The 22,412-nt window shown below is 38.9% G+C and overlaps 1 protein-coding gene across 1 annotated transcript in view; it reads left to right on the forward strand.

Annotated features, from left to right (window-relative positions):
• The window catches only part of LOC134660954 (uncharacterized), a 28,594-nt gene extending 7,043 nt beyond the window's left edge, over positions 1-21,551 (forward strand). The window contains exons 5-13 of the mRNA XM_063516842.1: positions 2,625-2,730; positions 3,721-3,859; positions 7,094-7,175; positions 7,834-7,964; positions 11,061-11,116; positions 14,396-14,446; positions 17,358-17,417; positions 19,553-19,663; positions 21,359-21,551. Coding sequence (XP_063372912.1) covers positions 2,625-2,730; positions 3,721-3,859; positions 7,094-7,175; positions 7,834-7,964; positions 11,061-11,116; positions 14,396-14,446; positions 17,358-17,417; positions 19,553-19,663; positions 21,359-21,551 — 929 coding nt within the window. The remainder of the gene's footprint in view (positions 1-2,624; positions 2,731-3,720; positions 3,860-7,093; positions 7,176-7,833; positions 7,965-11,060; positions 11,117-14,395; positions 14,447-17,357; positions 17,418-19,552; positions 19,664-21,358) is intronic.
• Positions 21,552-22,412: the final 861 nt, after the last annotated feature.

The raw sequence follows: 22,412 nt of genomic DNA on the forward strand, positions 1-22,412 counted from the left end.
GGCCAGCCAATCGTTTCATGAAATGATTGCCACGTTATGAAATTATCAATTCTAGAGGCCGGTATAGACGGACTGCAACTTGTGTGGGAACGGCACGCCGACGTTGCAGTTTGCGTGCAGTCGGCGTGCCGATCCCATACAAATTGCAGTCGGGTTGCAGTCTGTGTGTATCGGCCCAAGATTTGGCCACGACAGGGACATTTGAACAACCCATGAATAACCGCAATCAAACTCTGTACAGTCGCCATCAGATATATCGGAGCGGCCAAGGTGTTCACAATATCTGAACATGCACTCTAACGCCTTGACAATAGAGGTGTGTCCAGTGGCGGATTTGTAGTCTTTGCCGCCCTAGGCCCAGACCCTGTAGCCGCCCCTTCAGCATCAGCACCCATCATATTGACTACATTTAGGTCAGGCAACGAAAAGGTATAGAGGGAAATGCTTGGGACACATTTTTAACTTAGTAACTTTGTTTGGACTCGTATAGGAGGTGAAAATATCAAAAGTCCCCGACCGTACCCCTTGAGCGGGGGTAGGGGGGTTTGATTTGAAGGTTCCATTTTTCGGTTTTGGAAATTTAATGCAAAATTATAGACATTCAAGAGCGGCTATCTCAAAAACTAAACAGGATACCTATCGAAAAACTCGACTGTATAAAACTTGTAGCAAATTTAATCAGCTTTCATTTTGTACAATGATCAGTCGTTAGAACGCATAGTTTCCGAGATATAAGCGAAAAACCGAAATATAGGACCTTCAAACCTCCCTCTACCCCCGGCTCAAGGGCTATGGCCGGGGACTTTTGATATGTTCACATCCTAACTAGTTCAAACAAAGTTACGAAGTCAAAAATTGTGTTCCAAGCATTTCCCTCTATACCTTTTTTTGAGAATTTGTTGCCTGGCCTAATTTTAAGTTATTTCTTGTTATCATCAGCGATTTTTTTGTCACAATTTGCCGCCCCTAATATCTCGCCGCCCTAGGCACGTGCCTACTGTGCTTATGGGAAATCCGCCACTGGGTGTGTCAGTTATTTGTAAGCGTCTTGACCACTCCGATATATCTGATGGCGACTGTATAAAGGTGAGTCGGTGAGTCAGTCCCCCAAAACGAAAATACTATCAGGTGTCTGGCTTATCTATGTTATCTCACAGATATTGATAAAAATAACAAATCTATATATTTATATTCAAATGTATTAATCGGTCGGTCTGTTCGTTCAGTTTCATTTCTATTTTTATTGGCGCTTAATCCCTAGGATGACACAATTTGTTATCCATTTATATACTTTCTGATACTTAATATTGTCAAAATGTTGTATAGTAAGTGGGCTTATGATCAACTTGCGGACTTATTTATACTACTGTCCGAATTGTCCAAAAGAGCATTCTTCTCGTCTTTCCAAATGTCCAAAAGAACATTCTGGTTTTCATAATTGTTTTTACCAATTACCAACATATTTTACCACAGATCGGATAAAGTCTGGACGATATGCTTAGCAACATGGGAACAACGTTAGTTTAGTATGAAAAGTGTTTGTGCTAGAAGTGTTACAACATGGTACAGCAAAATTCCTGTGGTTATCTACGGTGTCCTATGTCCTATAGGTCGTATAGGAAATTCAAGTTTCATTGCGCGTTAGGTAAACAATGAACAATATATGTACCTAAAGAATAACTAATCCAGTCTCTTTATTTAATACACGTTTGGCTACAAATATGCAAGCAGAGCAGGTACATTAGGTTAAGGTGAAATATTATACATTGCTCTGTTCTCCTTTCTTCTGATTACTGGTGTTCAGTTGTGGAACATCAATTCTTAACAGGTTTTCCAGCCTTCATGACTTTCGAGGTCAGTACCCAGCAGTAAGGGAATATCTAAAAATAGTTACCTTTCAGCAGATTCAGCTGTTTATTCTATACTAGCTATTGCCCGCGACTTCGTCTGCGTGGAGTTAGTACTTTGGGTAGCTTATTTTTACCCAATCTGCTTTTTAACGATTCCCCATACAAACTTCCACCCTCCTTTTCACCCCTTTAAAGGGAGATTTTTGGGATAAAAACTACCCTATGTCCTTCCCCGGGACTCAACCTATCTCCATACCAAATTTCAACTAAATCGGTTCAGCGGTTTAAGCGTGAAGAGGTAACAGACAGACAGACACACTTTCGCATTTATAATATTATATATTAGTATGGATTAATAGTTTATTTCCTCTCCTACCGGGCGTCGTTGGCCACCTTTGCAAAGTCTTTTCTACTCTTGGCCTGTCTTGTTAGCGTGGCCGCGTCCTTGACGTTTGTCCATTTTTAGGGTTCCGTACCCAAAGGGTAAAAACGGGACCCTATTACTAAGACTCTACTGTCCGTTTGTCTGTCTGTCACCAGGCTGTATCTGATGAACCGTGATAGCTAATAAAACGTTACTAAGAGGTACGGAACCCTCGGTGGGCGAGTCCGAGTCGCACTTGTCCGGTTTTTTGATGTTATGGAGCCAATTCATGCTTCATTCGTTTTCATAGAGGAATCTTTTGAGTAAGTTCAGCATTCCTTCTTGTCGCTGGTCATAATCTGGTGCCTAGTCCTGTCCAGTTACATGGATGACAGCAAAGCCTCTTGCAGGGTCACCAAGCCTGCTGCGGCCAGCTTCCGGAGCCTCCAGCCATTACGGCGCCCGTTCCACCAGCAGTCAACCCACGCGGCACCAATCACCGAAGATGAAGCTGAAGTGAGTACAGAATGGGTGCACAGAATACACACCTTAGACCCCACACTAGCGTCGGCGTCTAGTCAACCCTATGGCTGCTGCTCGACGCAACGTTGGCGCAACTGCGCAGGGACACCCTTTTCCATAGCGCTGACTTGACGCTTAAAAAACGCTAGTAGTAAAGAGTGCCTTTTAGTGTCAACTAAGTGGTCCATGTTAAACAAATGCGAACGTCTCAGTGTAAACTGCTCAAATACCTTGGAAGTTGGACTGGCTTCTAATTTATTTTTAAGGAACCATTTGTATACCAAAAGTATTGAAACAACGTTGTTTTCTATATTAATATCTCATGTTTGACGCATCAAAAACATAATAAGCTTGTTTCCATACTTTTGGTCGGGAGTGTAAGTTTGTTTATGAAATAAATCATTATACATTATAGATCTACCTTTGCTGTTAAAATTGCAATTTAGTGCAAAGTAGCAATTTAGTGCCATCTAGGGCAAAGTTGCCATCTAGGGCAATGTTGCCATCAAGGGCAAACTTGCCTTCAATGCAACATTGCCATCTAGGGCAAAGTTGTCATGTATGGCAAAGTTGCCATCAATTGCAATGTTCTCATCTAAACATTGCCATTTAGACGAAAGTTGCCATCAAGCATGGAGAAAAAAATACATAGAGTGCTCACTCCATACATCAGTTCAGACTATTAATTTCAGTGTCTACATCTAGCATCGAGTAGCGGAACTATCAGTAATGCTACTTGACAATAGATGTAGCATCAACCGGAAAGTCTTATCTCAACAGCATAAGACTTTCCAGTCGGTGCTACATCTATTGTCAAGTAGCAGTACTGATAGTTCCGCTACTCGATGCTAGATGCTAATAGTCTTTTTGGTACTAAAACTGATGTATGGAGTGAGCACTCTATGTATTTTTTTCTCTATGCATCAAGGCAACATTGCCATCTAGGGCAAAGTGCCAATATGTTACCTAAACATGATGTCACAGATACCTGAAGAGCGTGTTCCCGAAGGCGGAAGAGACGCTCATCCTGGACGTGCTGGCGAACAAGGACAACAACGTGCAGAAGGCCAGCGAGGAGCTACTCACCATGGGGTTCACCAAGAAGGCAAGTCTGAGTCATGGTGTCTTTAACCCTTAAATGCATAGTGATGCATTTATACACACAACATAAACATCAAATGTTATGCATTATTAAACAAATTCTATTTGTTCTTGTATATTATTTCAATAGTAAAACTAATAAATTTTCCGAATTATTACATAAATTTACGCAGTATTTTAATTTATAAAAGTTACATTTGTTTATAGACGAAATGTCGGAAAACTTGGAAAAACCTGGAAGTTGATGATTTTTAGTATGTGATTTTGGGCAGATTTTTCGGGGTTTGTAATTATTTTATATTTACAAATTTTATCATAGGAACATCACAAATAGTGTACCTTTCTGTTGGCAGTTAAGATTTTTCCTATACCCCTTACTAATAGCTATATATTTCCAAAAATATGATTTAGACTATGCAACTTTTAACACTGATTTCCCAGTGAAAATCGATTATATATTTTTTTTTACTATTTTTCCTAGAAACGGCAAACAATTATGTGATATATATATTAATTTCGGGCAAAACGAAAAAATCATGTATTTAAGGGTTAAGTCTGAGGAGAGACATTGCCTCCTTATGTGTGTTCTACCGCTTGTACAATGGGCTGTGCTCTGAAGAATTGTTTGACATGATGCCAACGGCAGCTTTCTATCACCGCACCGCTCGCCATCGGCAGGGTGTTCATCCACACACCCTAGAACCTAAATGGTCGCGTACTGTGCGGTTTAAGAGGAATTTCCTCCCGCGGACGCTCCGGCTGTGGAATGAGCTCCCTTCCGAGGTTTTCCCGAGGGTCTACGATATGGGGTTCTTCAAAAAAGGAGTGTACAGGTTTTTAAAAAAAGGTCGGCAACGCGCATGTAACACCTCTGGAGTTGCAGGCGTCCATAGGCTATGGTGACTGCTTACCATCAGGCGGCCCGTATGCTTGTTTGCCACCTATGTGGTATAAAAAAAAAAAGTCGGCTCGGACACAGAATAACTAATAGTACTACCGTACAGAAAATTCACTCCTTCACAAAAGTCAGATTTAGGTATAAAATTACACCTATATCGCCACCTGCAAGCAAAATTGAAACTTATAACCGCGCACGAACCGTGAATCTCCTTTGCGCGCCGCAGTTTTATGACCGAGCTGTAAGTGTCGGCACGGGGTTATCACTTGACAAGTTTTTATACCTATACCCACTGATTTATTATTTTTAAGATAAATATGTAGGAATTACAAACGGAGATAGTATGTCTGATTCTCACGGAAGTAAGTTTCGAAGCCATTGTGTATTTTCAATTCTGCGCGAGCGCCACGTGACACGACTATCGTGCACGCCGAGCGGCAGCCCACTGCCATACGCCTGTCTGATGGGCGCGCCGGCCAAATGTACCTAAACTGCGGAGTGACACCCCCCTGGCTCGGATACGGATCGGGCTCCGCGGCCTTACCATGGTGTCTATTGCAGTGGTTCCTAACCTGGGGGTAATCACCCCCGTGGGGGTAAAACTGGTATTTTACGGGGGTAATAAGCTAACCTAATATAACAATACAACAAACGTACACGTTTTATTAGGGTTCCGTAGTCAAATGGCAAAAAACGGAACCCTTATAGATTCGTCATGTCTGTCTGTCCGTCTGTCCGTCTGTCTGTCCGTCCGTATGTCACAGCCACTTTTCTCCGAAACTATAAGAACTATACTGTTGAAACTTGGTAAGTAGATGTATTCTGTGAACCGCATTAAGATTTTCATACAAAAATAGAAAAAAAAAAACAATAAATTTTTGGGGTTCCCCATACTTCGAACTGAAACTCAAAAATTTTTTTTTCATCAAACCCATACGTGTGGGGTATCTATGGATAGGTCTTCAAAAATGATATTGAGGTTTCTAATATCATTTTTTTCTAAACTGAATAGTTTGCGCGAGAGACACTTCCAAAGTGGTAAAATGTGTGTCCCCCCCCCCTGTAACTTCTAAAATAAGAGAATGATAATACTAAAAAAAATATATGATGTACATTACCATGTAAACTTCCACCGAATGGTTTGAACGAGATCTAGTAAGTAGTTTTTTTTTATACGTCATAAATCGCCTAAATACGGAACCCTTCATGGGCGAGTCCGACTCGCACTTGGCCGCTTTTTTTTTATTACCATTGGGAGGAGGGGTAAAATCAGGTTCCCTGGTTAGTCATAGGGGTGACCGGACTGAAAAGGTTAGGAACCACTGGTCTATTGCGATTGTGTGTATTGCGATTCTGTTTAGGACCTAAACCATAGCACAGAATAAATAATAGTACTAGGTACAGAAGACTCACTCTCTAACAAAACGCGTCTGTTACGATCTGCACAGATATGGCCGCTAGGTGGCGACAGCGCCACGCGCGGCTTATGACTAGCCACCAAAATTGGTGTGGAATGGATGTACTTTTAGCTACCTGTAGCAAAGCGACGAAATCGCGGAGTGAGCCACGCCTGACCATAGAGAAATATAAGTAAAGAAAGAGTGGTAACTCCATACAACATTTTTCTTACCAAAACGCGAGTTATTACGTAGTCGGCATCTAACGTCAAGTAGTGGAACTATCAGTTACCACCGCTACTTGACACCAGATGTCACTAGTTTCGCTACCTACGAAAAATATACTACTAAAACGATTTACAACTAATATTATAAGCAGAAGGAGTTGAAAATAGAGTTCCGGTTAATCCGGTTATAATATTAGCTAAAAATTATCGAGCATTAGGGCTCATTTAGACGATGCTAGTTTAATTACATTGCGGGTTTTGATCGGTCGGTTGAATTGGACCTATGGGCTGTTGGCCCATACAGACATTTGATCCTTAAAACAAACCTGATCGACTGATACCATTCATAAAAAATTGCCAATAAACCTATTTGATCTGAAAACAGGTTGTAATTTTATTAACAAGCTTTTATTAGGTCGACCTGTATGTAACTATGTAATGGAATCTAAGGTAGCTAATTTAACCATCTTCCAAGCATCGTAGCGTCATGAAAATTGGCAGCTGTATGTAGTTCTGATGACAATACAATAATATGGTACTGTCGAACTGATCTGATGATGGAGACAGGAGGTGGCCATAGGAACTCTGTGATGAAACAACGCAACTTAATTGTGTTAGGGGTTTTTAGAATTGTCTCGATGAGTATTAGTTGTCTGTCGTTAGAAAAGTACAGTCAGCGATAAAAGCTTGTACCAAAAATGTAATTTTTGCCAAAAACTTATTTTCAACAGGAGATTGTAAAGAAAAAAGAAGAAACACCCCAGCCTGTCAAAAAAGTTGTCACCATCGTGAAAACAGCCGAGGAGAAAAACGAATGTATGTACTATATTTATTTTTAGACTAAAGCGTAGAAAAAATGATAATGATTGAACCACACCCTCTAACTTTTGAACCATGGGTCCAAAAACTGAATAAAATCGTGAAAGTAAAGCTTAGTAAAGACTTTCAATGAAAACTATAGCGAACATGTTCGGTAAGCCTTCTTTGAGTTATCGCAAAGTATTCTCTTCTTAGTGCCAGTTGCACCATCCGCACTTGACAGACTGATCAACGTCACCCGGCGATATGAAACATTCCATACAATAAAGTTTAGCGAACTCTTTAACGATGACAAACAGTCTGGTTACCGCCCCTTAGTAAAAGATGTACCTACATAAAGCGCTGCGAAGGTACTCCCTTTTCCCTTTTGCTTGTTATGTACGTTACATAATGCTTACAAATAGCCCCCGTACTAATTTACTAATTATTTATAGCTGGTCAAGCAGATCTTGACAGTAGAAAAAGGCGGCAAATTTGAAAAATGTAGGCGCGAAGAGATATCGTCCCATAGAAAATTTGAATTTCGCGCCTTTTTCTACTGTCAAGATCTGGTTGACCAAGTATACTTATCAAGTAGTTGTAGCGTATTAGCATGTCTTCTTTATGACAATTATAGAAAATACGCATTTAGTGTTATTTTATATTTATATTACAGTAAAGAAGAAACTCCAGAAGAAATACAGCGCTGTGGCCGAGCGCGTCATCTCCATAGCGCTCGAGAGCGTAGATTACCACGAGGAGCGGGCCGAGCAGATACTAGCCGCTGTACTAACGGAGGAGCCCAAGGTACTATCACTCTCTTACTCTTTCATTACTAGGTACAATATAAGTGAAAAGGACAGCAATACACACCCGTATGATCTATTTCATGGACTGAAAGATACACCAAAAGAAATAAAGCCGAGGGTGACATGTCCATAGCGCTCGAGAGCGTAGATTACCACGAGGAGCGGGCCGAGCAGATACTAGCCGCTGTACTAACGGAGGAGCCCAAGGTACTATCACTCTCTTACTCTTTCATTACTAGGTACAATATAAGTGAAAAGGACAGCAATACACACCCGTATGATCTATTTCATGGACTGAAAGATACACCAAAAGAAATAAAGCCGAGGGTGACATGTCCATAGCGCTCGAGAGCGTAGATTACCACGAGGAGCGGGCCGAGCAGATACTAGCCGCTGTACTAACGGAGGAGCCCAAGGTACTATCACTCTCTTACTCTTTCATTACTAGGTACAATATAAGTGAAAAGGACAGCAATACACACCCGTATGATCTATTTCATGGACTGAAAGATACACCAAAAGAAATAAAGCCGAGGGTGACATGTCCATAGCGCTCGAGAGCGTAGATTACCACGAGGAGCGGGCCGAGCAGATACTAGCCGCTGTACTAACGGAGGAGCCCAAGGTACTATCACTCTCTTACTCTTTCATTACTAGGTACAATATAAGTGAAAAGGACAGCAATACACACCCGTATGATCTATTTCATGGACTGAAAGATACACCAAAAGAAATAAAGCCGAGGGTGACATGTCCATAGCGCTCGAGAGCGTAGATTACCACGAGGAGCGGGCCGAGCAGATACTGGCCGCTGTACTAACGGAAGCCCAAGGTACTATTACTCTCTTACTCTTTCATTACTACAATATAAGTGAAAATGATAGCAATACACATTTAGTCTATTTCATTGACTGAAAGATACTCCTAAAGAAGTAAAGCTGAGGGTAACATCTCCATAGCGCTCGAGAGCGTAGATTACGAGGGGTGTTCAAAATATTCTCGGTATGAGAATGAAAACAAACAAGTACGAAAAGTTTGATATTTTTATTTTTCAATATACTCCCCCCCTATGTTCATACACTTAAAAGATCGATCAATTATTTTTTTTAATCCTGCATAAAAATATTTTTTATCTTTGGTGTAAAAATGCTCCTCCACTGCCGCCTTCAATGCTTCATCATCGGAAAATTTATTTCCACGCAGATCCTTTTTAAGATTGGGGAACAAAAAGAAGTCGCTGGGGGCTAAGTCCGGACTATACGGTGGGTGAGTAACAGTTTCAAACCCACATTCAACAATAGCTGCCTTGGCAATATGAGCAGTATGGACGGGGGCGTTGTCATGCAGAAGCATAACACCTTTGGTTAACTTTCCTCGCCTCTTTTCTTTGATTGCATCCTTTAATTGACGTAGAATGTTAGCGTAGTACTGTCCTGTGATATTTACACCTTTTTCTTTATAATCGACCAGTAATACTCCTTCACAATCCCAAAATATCGTGGCCATGACCTTGCCAGCTGAAGGGATGACCTTGAACTTCTTGGGATGAGCTGAACCCTTAATGTGCCACTGCATGGACTCTTGTTTACTCTCTGGGTCATAATGATGAACCCAGGTTTCATCTCCAGTAACTATTCTTTGCAGCACCTCATCAGGATTTTCACCGCACAGGTCAATAAAATCGGAACAACAAGCTACACGCATGTCTTTTTGAAGCCGAGTCAGCATTCGCGGAACCCATCTTGCACTTACTTTTGACATATTAAGATGGTCATGGATAATATCATGTACGGTACCAATAGAGAGATTGGTTACTTGTGCTATAGATTTTACCTTCACTCGAACATCTTCCAATATAAGTTTTTCCACTTTATCAATATTTTCTTGTGAAGTAGCTACTACAGGCCGGCCAGGTCTAGGGTCGTCTTCAACACTCTCCCTTCCACGTTTAAACTCGCTTGACCACTTTTGAATGGTAGATAAAGAAGGAGCAGACTCACGGTAAACACAATCCATTTCCTCTTTTATGGTTTTTTGATTTTTACCCTGTTTTGTCAAGAATTTTATCACGCATCGATGTTCTAATTTAGTTAACATTGTCAATTCCCACATGATGTTCATGTTTGTTCAGCAATTGCAGAAAAACAAAAGAACATCTCGGTTCGAATTATACTTTTTTTTAATGTCAATGAATAAACCTTAGCGGCCAGTAACAAAAGAAATTTTAGAAGAGGTTGTAAGATATCAATACCGAGAATATTTTGAACGCCCCTCGTACCATAAGGAGCGGGCCGAGCAGATACTAGCCGCTGTACTATAACGGAGGAGCCCAAGGTATTATTACTCTCTCACTCTTTCATTACTACAATATAAGTGAAAAGGATAGCAATACACACCCGTGCGGTCTATTTCATTGACTGAAAGATACTCCTAAAGAAGTACAGCGCGGTGGCCGAGAGTACCATGCATACCATGGAGCAAAATATTTAATACAATAAGCGTGACTTGCACCATCCCACTAAACCGGGGTTTACCGGTTAAACCGGGAGTTACCATGGTACAATTTGACACTTGGTTAAAAGGATTAACCGGTTAACCCCGGGTTAGTGGGATGGTGCAAGTGGCCTTAATTCGACTAGTTCCTTAAGTTGTATTTATTTCTCATTGATCTGAATTGAATTTGTCTAAGTTTATAAAAAAACCGGCCAAGTGCGAGACGGACTCACGCACGGAGGGTTCCGCACCATCAACAAAAAATAGAGCAAAACAAGCAAAAAAACGGTCACCCATCCAAGTACTGACCCCGCCCGACGTTGCTTAACTTCGGTCAATAATCACGTTTGTTGTATGGGAGCCGCACTTAAATCTTTATTTTATTCTGTTTTTAGTATTTGTTGTTATAGCGGCAACAGAAATACATCATCTGTGAAAATTTCAACTGTGATAGCTAGATCACGGTTCGTGAGATACAGCCTGGTGACAGACGGACGGACGGACGGCCGGACGGACGGGCAGCGGAATCTTAGTAATAGGGTCCCGTTTTTACCCTTTGGGTACGGAACCCTAAAAAGGACTATTTAGACCTCTTTTTCAGATCAAAACGGAGCCAATGACACCGAAACGGCCTCGGACGCCTGAAGTCAAACCTGGGTAAGAAGTATATCAATTATTGATACACTTAATTAGTAATTACTACACTCATCTACACAACTCATCATTACAGTTTAATGATGCTTAAAACCACAAACATGGTGTTGGACATTTTAATTTTCACAATTGTTTTAATGTAAATTTAATGTTGATACATATATCGTGGACGAACGCTTCTCTATAGAAACGTAGTCCCCATTTTTCTTCCTAGATATTGAATTTCCTAGATAATTCCATACACATTTTAAAAGCTCTTATAATTAAGAGCCAACAGGAGTGGTCATTTCTCCATACAAACGTACTCGGCTGTTTCCTCCGTGGGTTTTGAAGCTAGAGCAATGATTTGTTTCAACACAGATTAATATTGTCAATATCTGTGTCGGACCGTTTTGCTTTTTTATATTTATGTTTTTTAAGGCGCTAGAGCCCTTCAAAAATGGCCAAAATGGCCTAATTGACTATGCCGCAATGAGAGGCGTGGTATTCAAAACTGATATCACTTAGCCAAAAAAGCAAAACGGTCCGACACAGATAATTTCATAATCATTTAGATTTCCAAATTTGGTTACGATGGGTAAGTTTTGGAGGAGGAAACAGTCGAGTACGAAACCTCGATTTTTGAGATTTTTACGCAGGATTTTTCGCCTTGTCCTTATCGCACTAGTTTTAGGAGCCGCTTCCGTTAGCGAGACGGGTATATTTACCTAAAATATTTAAATCTCAGCTCCTGTTTCGTCTTAAACTAGCGACCCGCCCCGGCTTCGCACGGGTTAACCAATTATAGATAAACCTTCCTCTTGAATCACTATCTATTTAAAAAAAACCGCGTAAAGTTAAAAACCGTTTTAAAGATCTAAGCATACATAGGGACAGACAGACAGCGGGAAGCGACTTTGTTTTATACTATGTGGTGATAAACAAGCTAAATGAAACGTAGGGGCATAGCTGTAGTTGATATACAACTAACTGTGTCAAAATATTTTAATATACAGAGAGGAAACTGAGGACTACGTTTGAATCAAAAGGCGATCACGCGCACGTTCAAGTTGACAATGGAAATATCATGAATATATAATATTAAATTATAATAATTCATAATTGATGTTGTAAGGTTAGGTGGGGTGAGAGAAACACGGACAAGAGACACACTTGTAGGAGAAATAAACAGTTAGAGATGATTAAAAATATTAAGAACTAAAGGCTTCGGCACACAGGCGCGTTTTCCGGGCGGGGCGTGAGCGGGGCGTGAGCGTTTTGTATGTAAAAGCGGCGAGCCCCGCTCACGCCGCGCCCGGAAAACGCGCCTGTGTGACGAAGCCTTAAATAAAATTATAATACTAAAAATAAAACGAATGCATAAAGAAAATTAACTAAATAATACTTACGTAGAGGACTTTCCTCATACTGTACAACTAGTGTAAATTTCATTCGATAGCGCGACGTGACGTACGCGTTTGCGTTAAGTATCATTTTGTATGGGATTTTGAGTTTCCAAAACGTCCCGCTTGGCGCGCTGTTCAAAATCCCATACAAAAATAGACAACGCAAACGCGAACCGTCACGCTATCGAATGAAATTTACACTATGGGTTCTATCTCTCTTGCTCCGAGCATAATAAACTCTTTTTCTCTTTCACCACCTGACCTTATCCTCTAATCTAAGCCGCCTAGGCGTCAAAACTTGCCAAGGCAAATGCGATTTTGATTTGTCAAAATTAAGATTTAAATTAGAATGGAATGGGAGACCTTTTTATAGGTCTTTGGGCGGCTAGAGGTTATATCAATGTCTATCTAAATCAAGGCACAAGCGAAAGGCCTATTTTCATTCGACGAGCTTTTTATCTCATTCTAATGAATAGTGCTGTACGTTTCTCTGTGAACCTCCAGAACTGTTCTATCATACATCATTATTGTGTATATATCGACAGTGCGTATAATTATGTAACGTGGATGAGTAACAACCGTGCCTACAACTTTGCTCGGTTGTCGTAACTTTGCCCACATATTAAATATATCAAAAAACAACTGCAATACTGTTCTAGATTATTCTGTATTATTAAATTTGCATGTATAATCATTTTTTTTGTGGGCAAAGTCACATCGAGTAGGGTGTACTTGTATGGTATACATTATTGTGTTTCGACAGTGCGTATAATTATATAACGTGGATGAGTGTAACAAATGTGCCTACAACTTTGCCCGGCTGACGTAACTTTGCCCATAACATACAGTGTGGAAAGATATGTGGGCAAAGTCACATTGAGTAGGGTATACTTGTATGGAAATTTAACGAAGGACTGCACAATGTAGAACAACGCAAGTCTACCTCCGACTAGCGTTTGTGTTTTCTCGTTTGTTTGCGTGAATTCCAAATGGCAAGCAAGGAATTACGACTAAAGGGGCGTAAGGGGCCCACTGATCAGGGATCGGATACCGGTATTTTTTGTATGGGAACGGAAACGGTATTTTTTCGTTCTTTGCTAATTACTTCATTTCTAATTGGGCAATCTAATAATACGAAGTCGTAACCTAAAAACACAACTGAGTCCTACATTTCGAGTATAAAATAATTCGAAAAATATGGTTATTTCTAAGTTTTTGCAAGAAACCGGTTCCGATCCCTGCCACTGATTAACTGTTGTTCGGAACTGTCAACTTTTGTTCTAACTGACAGGCCGATATCGTCCGGCGGACTGGTAATCAGTGGGCCCCTTTAACGCTATACATGTCTCATCACGGCCTTGAGGCACAAAATGGCGAGCAAGGAACTACTAACGCTATACATCATGTCACTTGAGGCACCAAAACAGTGATAAGTTAGTATGTATTTTGTACGCAAGCGTCCGTGATTAGGTCTTTTATGCCGTGAAACTATCCACTTTTTACTTCGCAGGTTATTTGATTATTATTAACATACATTTTCAAATTCACCTACTTACTGTTATAAACTGAAATAGATTTCAAACACTAAAGAAAAAGTAACTATACCCTCCAGTTGCCTAGACCTGATTTGAACCGGGCTTGTGAACTGCCGGCCACCTCTAGGCCACCCAATCACTCTCGGTGACCGGTTCGCATCCGGTCTTCGCCACTTATGCTTTATTGTACGACATTTATTAAAGTTTGCGTTTCATTTATAATAGCGTGACTTCTTAAAATAAAACAAGTCAAAATATTTCAACAATTTGTTCACTGGTTGGTTTCCTTCTATGCCATAACTAGACAGTTTCACGGCACTTCGCGTAGGCTTTCACGGCACTGATACGGTATTATGAACTAGGGAGGAGCGGAGAGCGGTGCTGCCGTGTGTTATAAGCGTCGCGCGACTACCGTACGTCTACATTTATTATTAGATCCCGTCGCTTTTCAGTCACATAAACTAACAAATTAATCTGGATTATCCTTCTAAGGTCCACGGTCCCGCATAGTTTTAATGACATACTTACTTCAGTGTAATTTAAACCATTTTCAATTGGCACAGAGATGCATTGCTTATGTTTTATTCGATTTCAAAACAAAAGAAATTGATCCATATTTCCAACACAATTGGTTTCAAATTCAACTGTCATATTATAACACGGACCGTAGGAGGTTAAAACTTTCCTCATAAAACAATACCTTAAACATTTTCTTTGTTTTTTGCTATACGGAAAAACAAAGTTTTTTGGTACCCATATCGTTTTTGCTTTATGACTTTTATGAGGTAATAGTTATCGTTGAAAAATATGTAAATACGAAGTTTAGTGACTTGAAATCAGAGGCTGACTTTCAATTTCGTTGCGGCTGGTCCATAGGCTGGAACATTTACTGATCAATATATATAGCATTTATTCGCATCAAATTGCAATTTAATTCAAATCAATCTCTTACTTTTAGATTTCGTAAACAAAAATCAATAAGGTTACTTTAACAAAACTGGTGGGTTTTGCACTGTAATAAGATTTTCTGACAAAAAGACTGCAGTGAACATTTGAATATAAGTACCTATACATACTGATAGCTTCTCCTAACATGTGGACCAGCCGTGATATCTCCCCCGTCCCCAAGCGTAGTAAGTGTAAGGCCTGAGTGGACGCTCGAAGCGGAGCGTTCGGCGGGGCGTGCAGCGTGGCGTCGGGCTCACAAGTGATTTGAGCAGCGTGCACTAAGGCCGCTCCTTACGTTTGCATTTGTTTAACATGCACGTTGCACGCCCCGCCCCGCTGCACGCCCAACTCGAGCGTCCACTTAGGCCTTACACTAATTCTTAGGGCCCGAGCTACGCCTCTCGTGTATTTCATGCAGGGCTATAACCGCGAAAATCTAAGTTCGCAAATTGCGGGCATTTTTCCCTGGCACTCCAATTACGCCATCATTGGAGTAAAAGAGAAAGATCCCCGGAATTTGCGAATGTCGGTTTTAGCGGTAGGCCTTCAGCTTGCACTTTATGTATTGGCATAACGTCGCTTTACTTTTTAAATGGTCGCCGAGTAAGCAAACGCAAGGACCTATGTTCCTGTTATAACTCATTCACTGCTAATAGGCGTAATCGTAATGCTACGTCATGGTTGATAACATTTCCCGATATAAAGTGAAAACGGAAGCGTAGTGGCGCAGCTAGACGTGGGCGAATGGGGCCTTCGCCCACGCCCTCGCACTTAGGGGGGCCTCGCAAAGCTAACCTTTTTATTACCTTGAGAAAACACATTGAAAAGGGCCTCGCAGATGTGGTTTTCGCCCACGGCTATATTAGTTCAGCCTACGCCACTGCGGCAGCGTGTCATGATTAGCGCTGAGTGAGTTAATCGACAAGAATATGCAATCGTAGAATTTAATCAGTCTTTGGGCCCTAGCTCGAACCCTTACAGTATATAGGATGACTAAATCGTAATGCGAAACCTACGAATCTCTGGATATTGATATATCTATATCTCGTTGGCGCGGCTACGGTTACTTATAAAGACATCAACGCTGAAACGTTTTGGAACGTGACGTTTTTATAGATAGATCCGAGAACACACGTAGCCAGTGAACCGCGTTTCTGGTGGATTTGTTTCTTGGACGTCACCATACAGAGAACGCCATGAAAATTCGTATGACGAGCGGCAAAAAAAAATTGCACTCTTGGAAAGGACGGAATTTCTTTGTTAGTAAAGAATATTCAGAATGTGTATTACGTGTTATCACAGTGATTTGCTGTATTGATGCTTTAAATCGATAAATTAAGAGATGATATTTAGATTTTTAAGGAAACACATTTGATGTTAGCATAGACATGTTTCGTTACTGGTATCTAACCTTAAACATTTCTATCTAAGCGATTCGTGAGCTGCCCTAGTAGCACGGTCGCATTTTTATCGTTTGTCACCATGCCTGTCACGTTCTAACAAGTATGTAAGTGCGAAAGTAACGGGCATAGTGATAGTCGATAAAAATGGAACCGTGCTGAGCCCGCTGGGCCACTTCTTAGGTTTGGGTTACGATTTAAGGTACACCCTGGATTAGCGGCTTTCGCATGTGACCTTAGCATGTTAAAATGTATTTTCATATACTCTCTAATATATCGCAACTTTACCCGGTCAAGCATAGTTACAAAATATGGTTTTATTTCAAAGTAAAATAAAAGAAACTGGGAGTCATGTAACATGGACGGGCAATGTTGAACGATTTTCAAATAACATACCCAAATTATACTTAAATACAAATTCACCTAACACTGCTGCTTCGTTTCCTATTAATTTTACTTCAACATGAGGATCTCTTATAGGTACATATTAATGCTTTGCTTGTTGTACATAGTACACATGAAATTCATCAAAGCTGGTGTAAACAAATTAAAACGAGTGTATAAAATAATCTACTGATGTACCTATTCAGTCAAAAAGCGTTAAGTTTTATAGCACTATCTTTGTAAGTTGAAGTTAAGCAAATACACTTTTTACTCAGTGCTTTATTTAAGATCTCCGTGCAAATAAATAGTTACTTAAATTTACTTAATATTCTGAAAATCCAATCTTTGAAAATGATTTTAACGATCCTTATTAAATAATATAATTTCGAAAGCTACTCTTGTTTTTTTTTATAAAATACCGATCGATGACCGAATAGACGTACCTACCGATTCAATTATGTTTTTCATTTACATTTGAATTTTGTCAAATCGCAAAAAACGAGATATAAAACATCATTCCGGGATTGGATTTTTCCTTTGGATTGGACTATTAAATAAAACATAATAAGCAACAAACGCTTCACCTGTACAGGAATGAGACAGCAAGCATACACGACACGCTTGACGTTTTAGATGACGTTGTCACTTCTTGGTAAATATCTTCTTTTCTTTTGCATGTTGTTGTCTTCTGTTTAAGGACTTGTCAGGCGGTCTAGCATGAGTTGCGTTTTCGCGCGCGACATCATACATCTGGCGCGACTTCAACTCAACTCATGCTAGACCTACAGAGGGTTTCTGTAATGACAACTTAACAAAATAATAGTGTATTTCTTGTGGGTATATTAACCAGGGCTCGGAAACTGTTTTATTTTTCAAACCGATTTCGTTTCCATTTGCCGTCACGGGTTAAAGAACTGTTCAATTCATTTTATGCGGTAACAATAAAAAAAAATTTTTGATACAAAAATTACATGCAAAACCTAACAAGTCCTATGACAGGTTTTTATGCGAACCTTGTATACCTACCCCTGAAAAAGGGCTATTGCATGTCTATGTATAGCAACTTAGCAAATTAAAGAAGAATCTCAATTTACAAGTACATACAAATTTTGACTTGCCATCGTGTTTTATCTTTGCCTAATACTTGCAGAGTTCAAGGGAAGTTTTATATTTATTTGCTGAGCAAAGTTAAAACGAATGGGAAATGATGATAGGGTTTGAATTTAAAGTAGCACGAAAGTAAGTAGGAGTTAGATGTGTTGTGGGTTGTGGAGTGTGATTTTATATATGTCACCGTAAAATTGTAAACACTCGTCATACTATAATCTCGCTAGATACATTATAAACTGACGGTAGGGAGATTATAATCTAACCTAACCTACGTTAGATTATAAACTAACGGGTTCACAATCTTACGGTGTCATATACATAAAGTTGGTTAAATATCGTATTTTTACGTGATGTGTTTTTAACGTTGTCATGTCGATTGTAGTAAGCATGTTTAATATTTGTTTAACACAACTGGATATAACGTATGTATAGTTGTCATTCATGATCATCTTATGTTTAGTTAAGCAGTATTTTTTTATACTAAAATTACACTTAAATTACTTACAAAAAGTATCATTTTAAATACACTAAATAATATTTATGATATTGATCTTTTAGACATTAAATTATTACTAAAGATTATTTAAATACAATTAGTTTATCATAGTATAGAATAGTAAGCAAATAACTTGTAGGTACTCAATTTACGTCTGCATGAAAAATATCCTAATTTTAGTTTGTTGTCAGCAAAAGGTATTCTAAAGATACATCGTACAATGTTATTTTATCTACATTGGCTTATAAAGAGTATCGTCGTTTTGTCGATTTTATAAAAATACTCCTTAGCCTGTGAAAAAGCATCATTAGTGGCATCCTACTTCATTTTATCCGTGAGTTCTATTACGACTTACATATGCCTTTTTCATAGAATCTAAGCCATTAGGTTAACAATTTATCAATAAATATTTATCACTTTGTTTTATTTAAGTAATCCCTTTTGCTGCGAACAGTGTGGATTTCTATAAAAGTGTAGTTAAGATTAGTTCTTATTTAAATTGAAACGAGGATTTATCTAAGTCACTAAATCCGAATGGCTAGCACAACTTAACAGAGCTCGGTTTTGAAATGTACTGTAGTTATTCGATGTGTTTGTATAGCTATAGTGGAGCCTTAAACCACCTTTAAAAATAGCTGAAAAAATACGTGGCTTACAACTCCTCTATGGCTGTCAATCATATATCACATCTGTATTTTGAGAAAGAAAAATGAACACAAAAAGTCGACTAAGTTATCCTAGCCATTCTAGGCTATTTTAGAAACGGGTTTGACTAATTAGTGTTACATCGCAATCCATGTCAATGAACATCCTTTTATTACCAGTCTCATGCCGCTCCCAAAATAAGGACTTAGTGATAAATCATACTTGTGTTTATCATGCAGTTAATATCAAAGTCTTTAAATACCTACCTATATGTGATATTAGAAAATGAGGCAAGATTCGTCTAGAGACCACCTATTTGTAATTTATAATGCAAGCAGAAGGCTCCTCTTAACTTCCTGTATTATAAAGAGATTTTTCTTGTTTTATAAGTTAGAAAATCTTAATGAAGCATACCATTAAATTCAGAAAAGTTATTGTGTTAATTTCAAAACTGCATGTAAACGCAATTGTGATGTCATGTTTTACAGACTTAGAAAATATAAGCTACCTACTATTTACTGTGCGTTATGTTGCAGGCCGATCTTGAAGACGAGTGTCGCCGAGACCAAATATAAGTCGCAATACACGGTAGCGGGCGCCGGGCCCAACCCGGCGCTCCGCCGTGGCCCGAAGGACAGTCTTTTACTGTAAGTAATAGGGATGTTGACATGAATCGCGAATATATAGCATGTTATGTTTTTACCATAGCAGGGAATATTAGAACGCGGAAAATCATATTTTGCAAGTGTAAATATGCGTAATAAATTAATTAAAAATAATCAAAAGTATTTAAAATAATGCCCAGTATCACGTGACTGCAAACGCCAATCGGAGCGCGTGACGTAATCACAGTGGAATCACCAAAGACAAGTTATAAAACCTGCCTAAGTGTCTACAGATTATCGTACCGAAACGCGATCTTGGTGCGGTGCGGCGCACGAATCGATAGTGTGTAAGGTGGTGCGTTAAGGACGCAGCTATAAGTTAGAGCGAGAAAGAAGGTCGCTGTCCGATGCGGTAGTGTGTTAAGGCTTTAAAAAAAATTGTCTATTGCCATATAAAGAACTTAAAAAATGACTGACAGCAGTTTGTTTAAAACGCTGTTACGTCATCAAGGTCACGTGACAGTTTGGAGCGTTTAGGCGCGAAATTTAAACACGAAACTTATTATACATGTTTTTTTATTCAAAATTAATGAATATATTTTTTTTATATTTTTTTCTGTAATTATTACGTGTCTATCTACAAAATGAAACCAGTTCCAAAAAATTGTCAACATCCCTATTAATAATGTATATTGTATACCTATCCGCTCCGGCTTCGCTCGGGTTAACAATTTATCGGGTTAATATCCGTTGCGTACTTTTAAAGATCTAAGCATACCTACATAGGGACAGCGGGAAGCGACTTTGTTTTATACTATGTAGTGATGTTGAGTTTGTAAAAAGGGCATGATTTTTGTTGATGTGTTTTATCTAAATGTTTTGGGGAGGATTCTAAAAGAATACTTTTTAACTACCTATTGTCATAAAAATTTAATGACTTAACCCTTAAATGCATAGTGTTGCCAAATGTCTATAAAGCATTCGACAGCTCACAGATTAAGGGTTAAACAAATTCTATTTGTTCCTATATATTATTTCAATAGTAAAACTAATATATTTTCCGAATCATTACATAAATTTACGCAGTATTTTAATTTATACAAATTACATTTGTTTATAGACGAAATGTCGGAAAACTTGGAAAAACTTGGAAGTTGATGATTTTTAGTATGTCATTTTGGGCAGATTTTTCGGGGTTTGTAATTATTTTATATTTAAAAACTTTATCATAGGTATATCACAAATAGTGTACCTTTCTAATGGTAGTAAAAAATTTCATATATCTATTACTGAAAATTACATATTTACATGAATATGATTTAGCCAATTCAATTTCTAACACTGATTTCGCAGTGAAAATCGAAGTTATATATTTTTTTACTAATTTTCCTAGAATCGGCAAACAATTATGTGATACATATACGTATTAATTTCGAGCAAAAAGAAAAAGTCGTGCATTTAAGGGTTAAAGCTACTGCATGTGTAAGATGCGAAAGAGGTAGTAAACGCGACAAGTCTCAAATTTAAATTAATGTACGATTGCGCAAGTTAACCTTCCAAACCCTATCAATCTTAACCCTTTACCGCATACGAAGCCATAAATGACGTATATGATATTCAACTCTATTGACAGCTATTAAAGTTCAAATTTAAACAAAAAAATATATGCAGCAAGCAGTGTTCAAATATAAAGGTGCTATTTTTCCGTAGCTTGAGTTAATTGGTCACTTTTTCCAGTGAGGACTACATGGCCTGGAAGGGCCCCAACCCTGACCTCCGCAAGGGGCCCCGCGCGCGGCCCTCGGGCCCCGAGCCCCGCGAGAGGGGCTTCTCGTTAGCGCGGGGGCCCGCCGAGCTCGCCAGTGGCCCCGCCGGACTAAACAAGGGCTCCATATATCAGAAGATAAACAAGAAGACGGCAAAAATGTGAGTATGTTTTACAACGGTAATGTTTGTTACGAGATATAATTGAAGGGATGTTTACAAAAACAACATAACTGACTACACTGCGGGCTCAGCACGGATCCATTTTTATCCACTATCACTATGCCCGTCACTTTCGCACTTACCTACTTGTTAGAACGTGACAGGCATGGTGATAAATGATAAAAATGCGACCGTGCTACTAGGGCTGGTTGACACCTGAAACGATTAACAATGTTCTTAAAAAAGTGTCAACCGCTCTAAACAGTTATGTTGTTTTTGTAAACATCCCTTTAATTATTATAGTGTATATGTGTTTAATAAGGGTATTTGACTACTAGTCAATTCAGTTTCATTTTTCTAACCGTGAAAACTATTTTGTTACTATGGAATTTATATGAAACACTAGCATATGACGTCACAATCAAATAACCTACTCTTTATAGTTTTATACGTGTTTTAAAATAGAAATTGTGACTAAAAATAACTGCTGTCTACGTTCTGGTGGTTTATTTCTTGCATGGTATAAATAAAAAATAAATAAATAAATATTATACGACTTTCTTACACAGATTTACTGTCCCACAGTAAGCTCGAGAAGGCTCGTGTTGTGGGTACTCAGACAACGATATATATCATATACAAATACATAAATACATAGAAAACACCCAAGACTCAAAGAGGCAAAGTAATCAAATGCAAATTTTGAGTTGTTTTCTTATGTTTGCCGGTAGAATTTACTTTTAAATGATGATTTTGGATGATAAATATTTAATAACATTCATTTGGATTTGATTTGGTTTGATTTTGTTTGATATTTTACATTTAATATTTGCTTCGGGTTGGTGTGGTGAAAAATTTTGTGAGT

This window comes from Cydia amplana, chromosome Z (assembly GCF_948474715.1).
Source record: "Cydia amplana chromosome Z, ilCydAmpl1.1, whole genome shotgun sequence".
NCBI classification, from domain to species: domain Eukaryota; kingdom Metazoa; phylum Arthropoda; class Insecta; order Lepidoptera; family Tortricidae; genus Cydia; species Cydia amplana.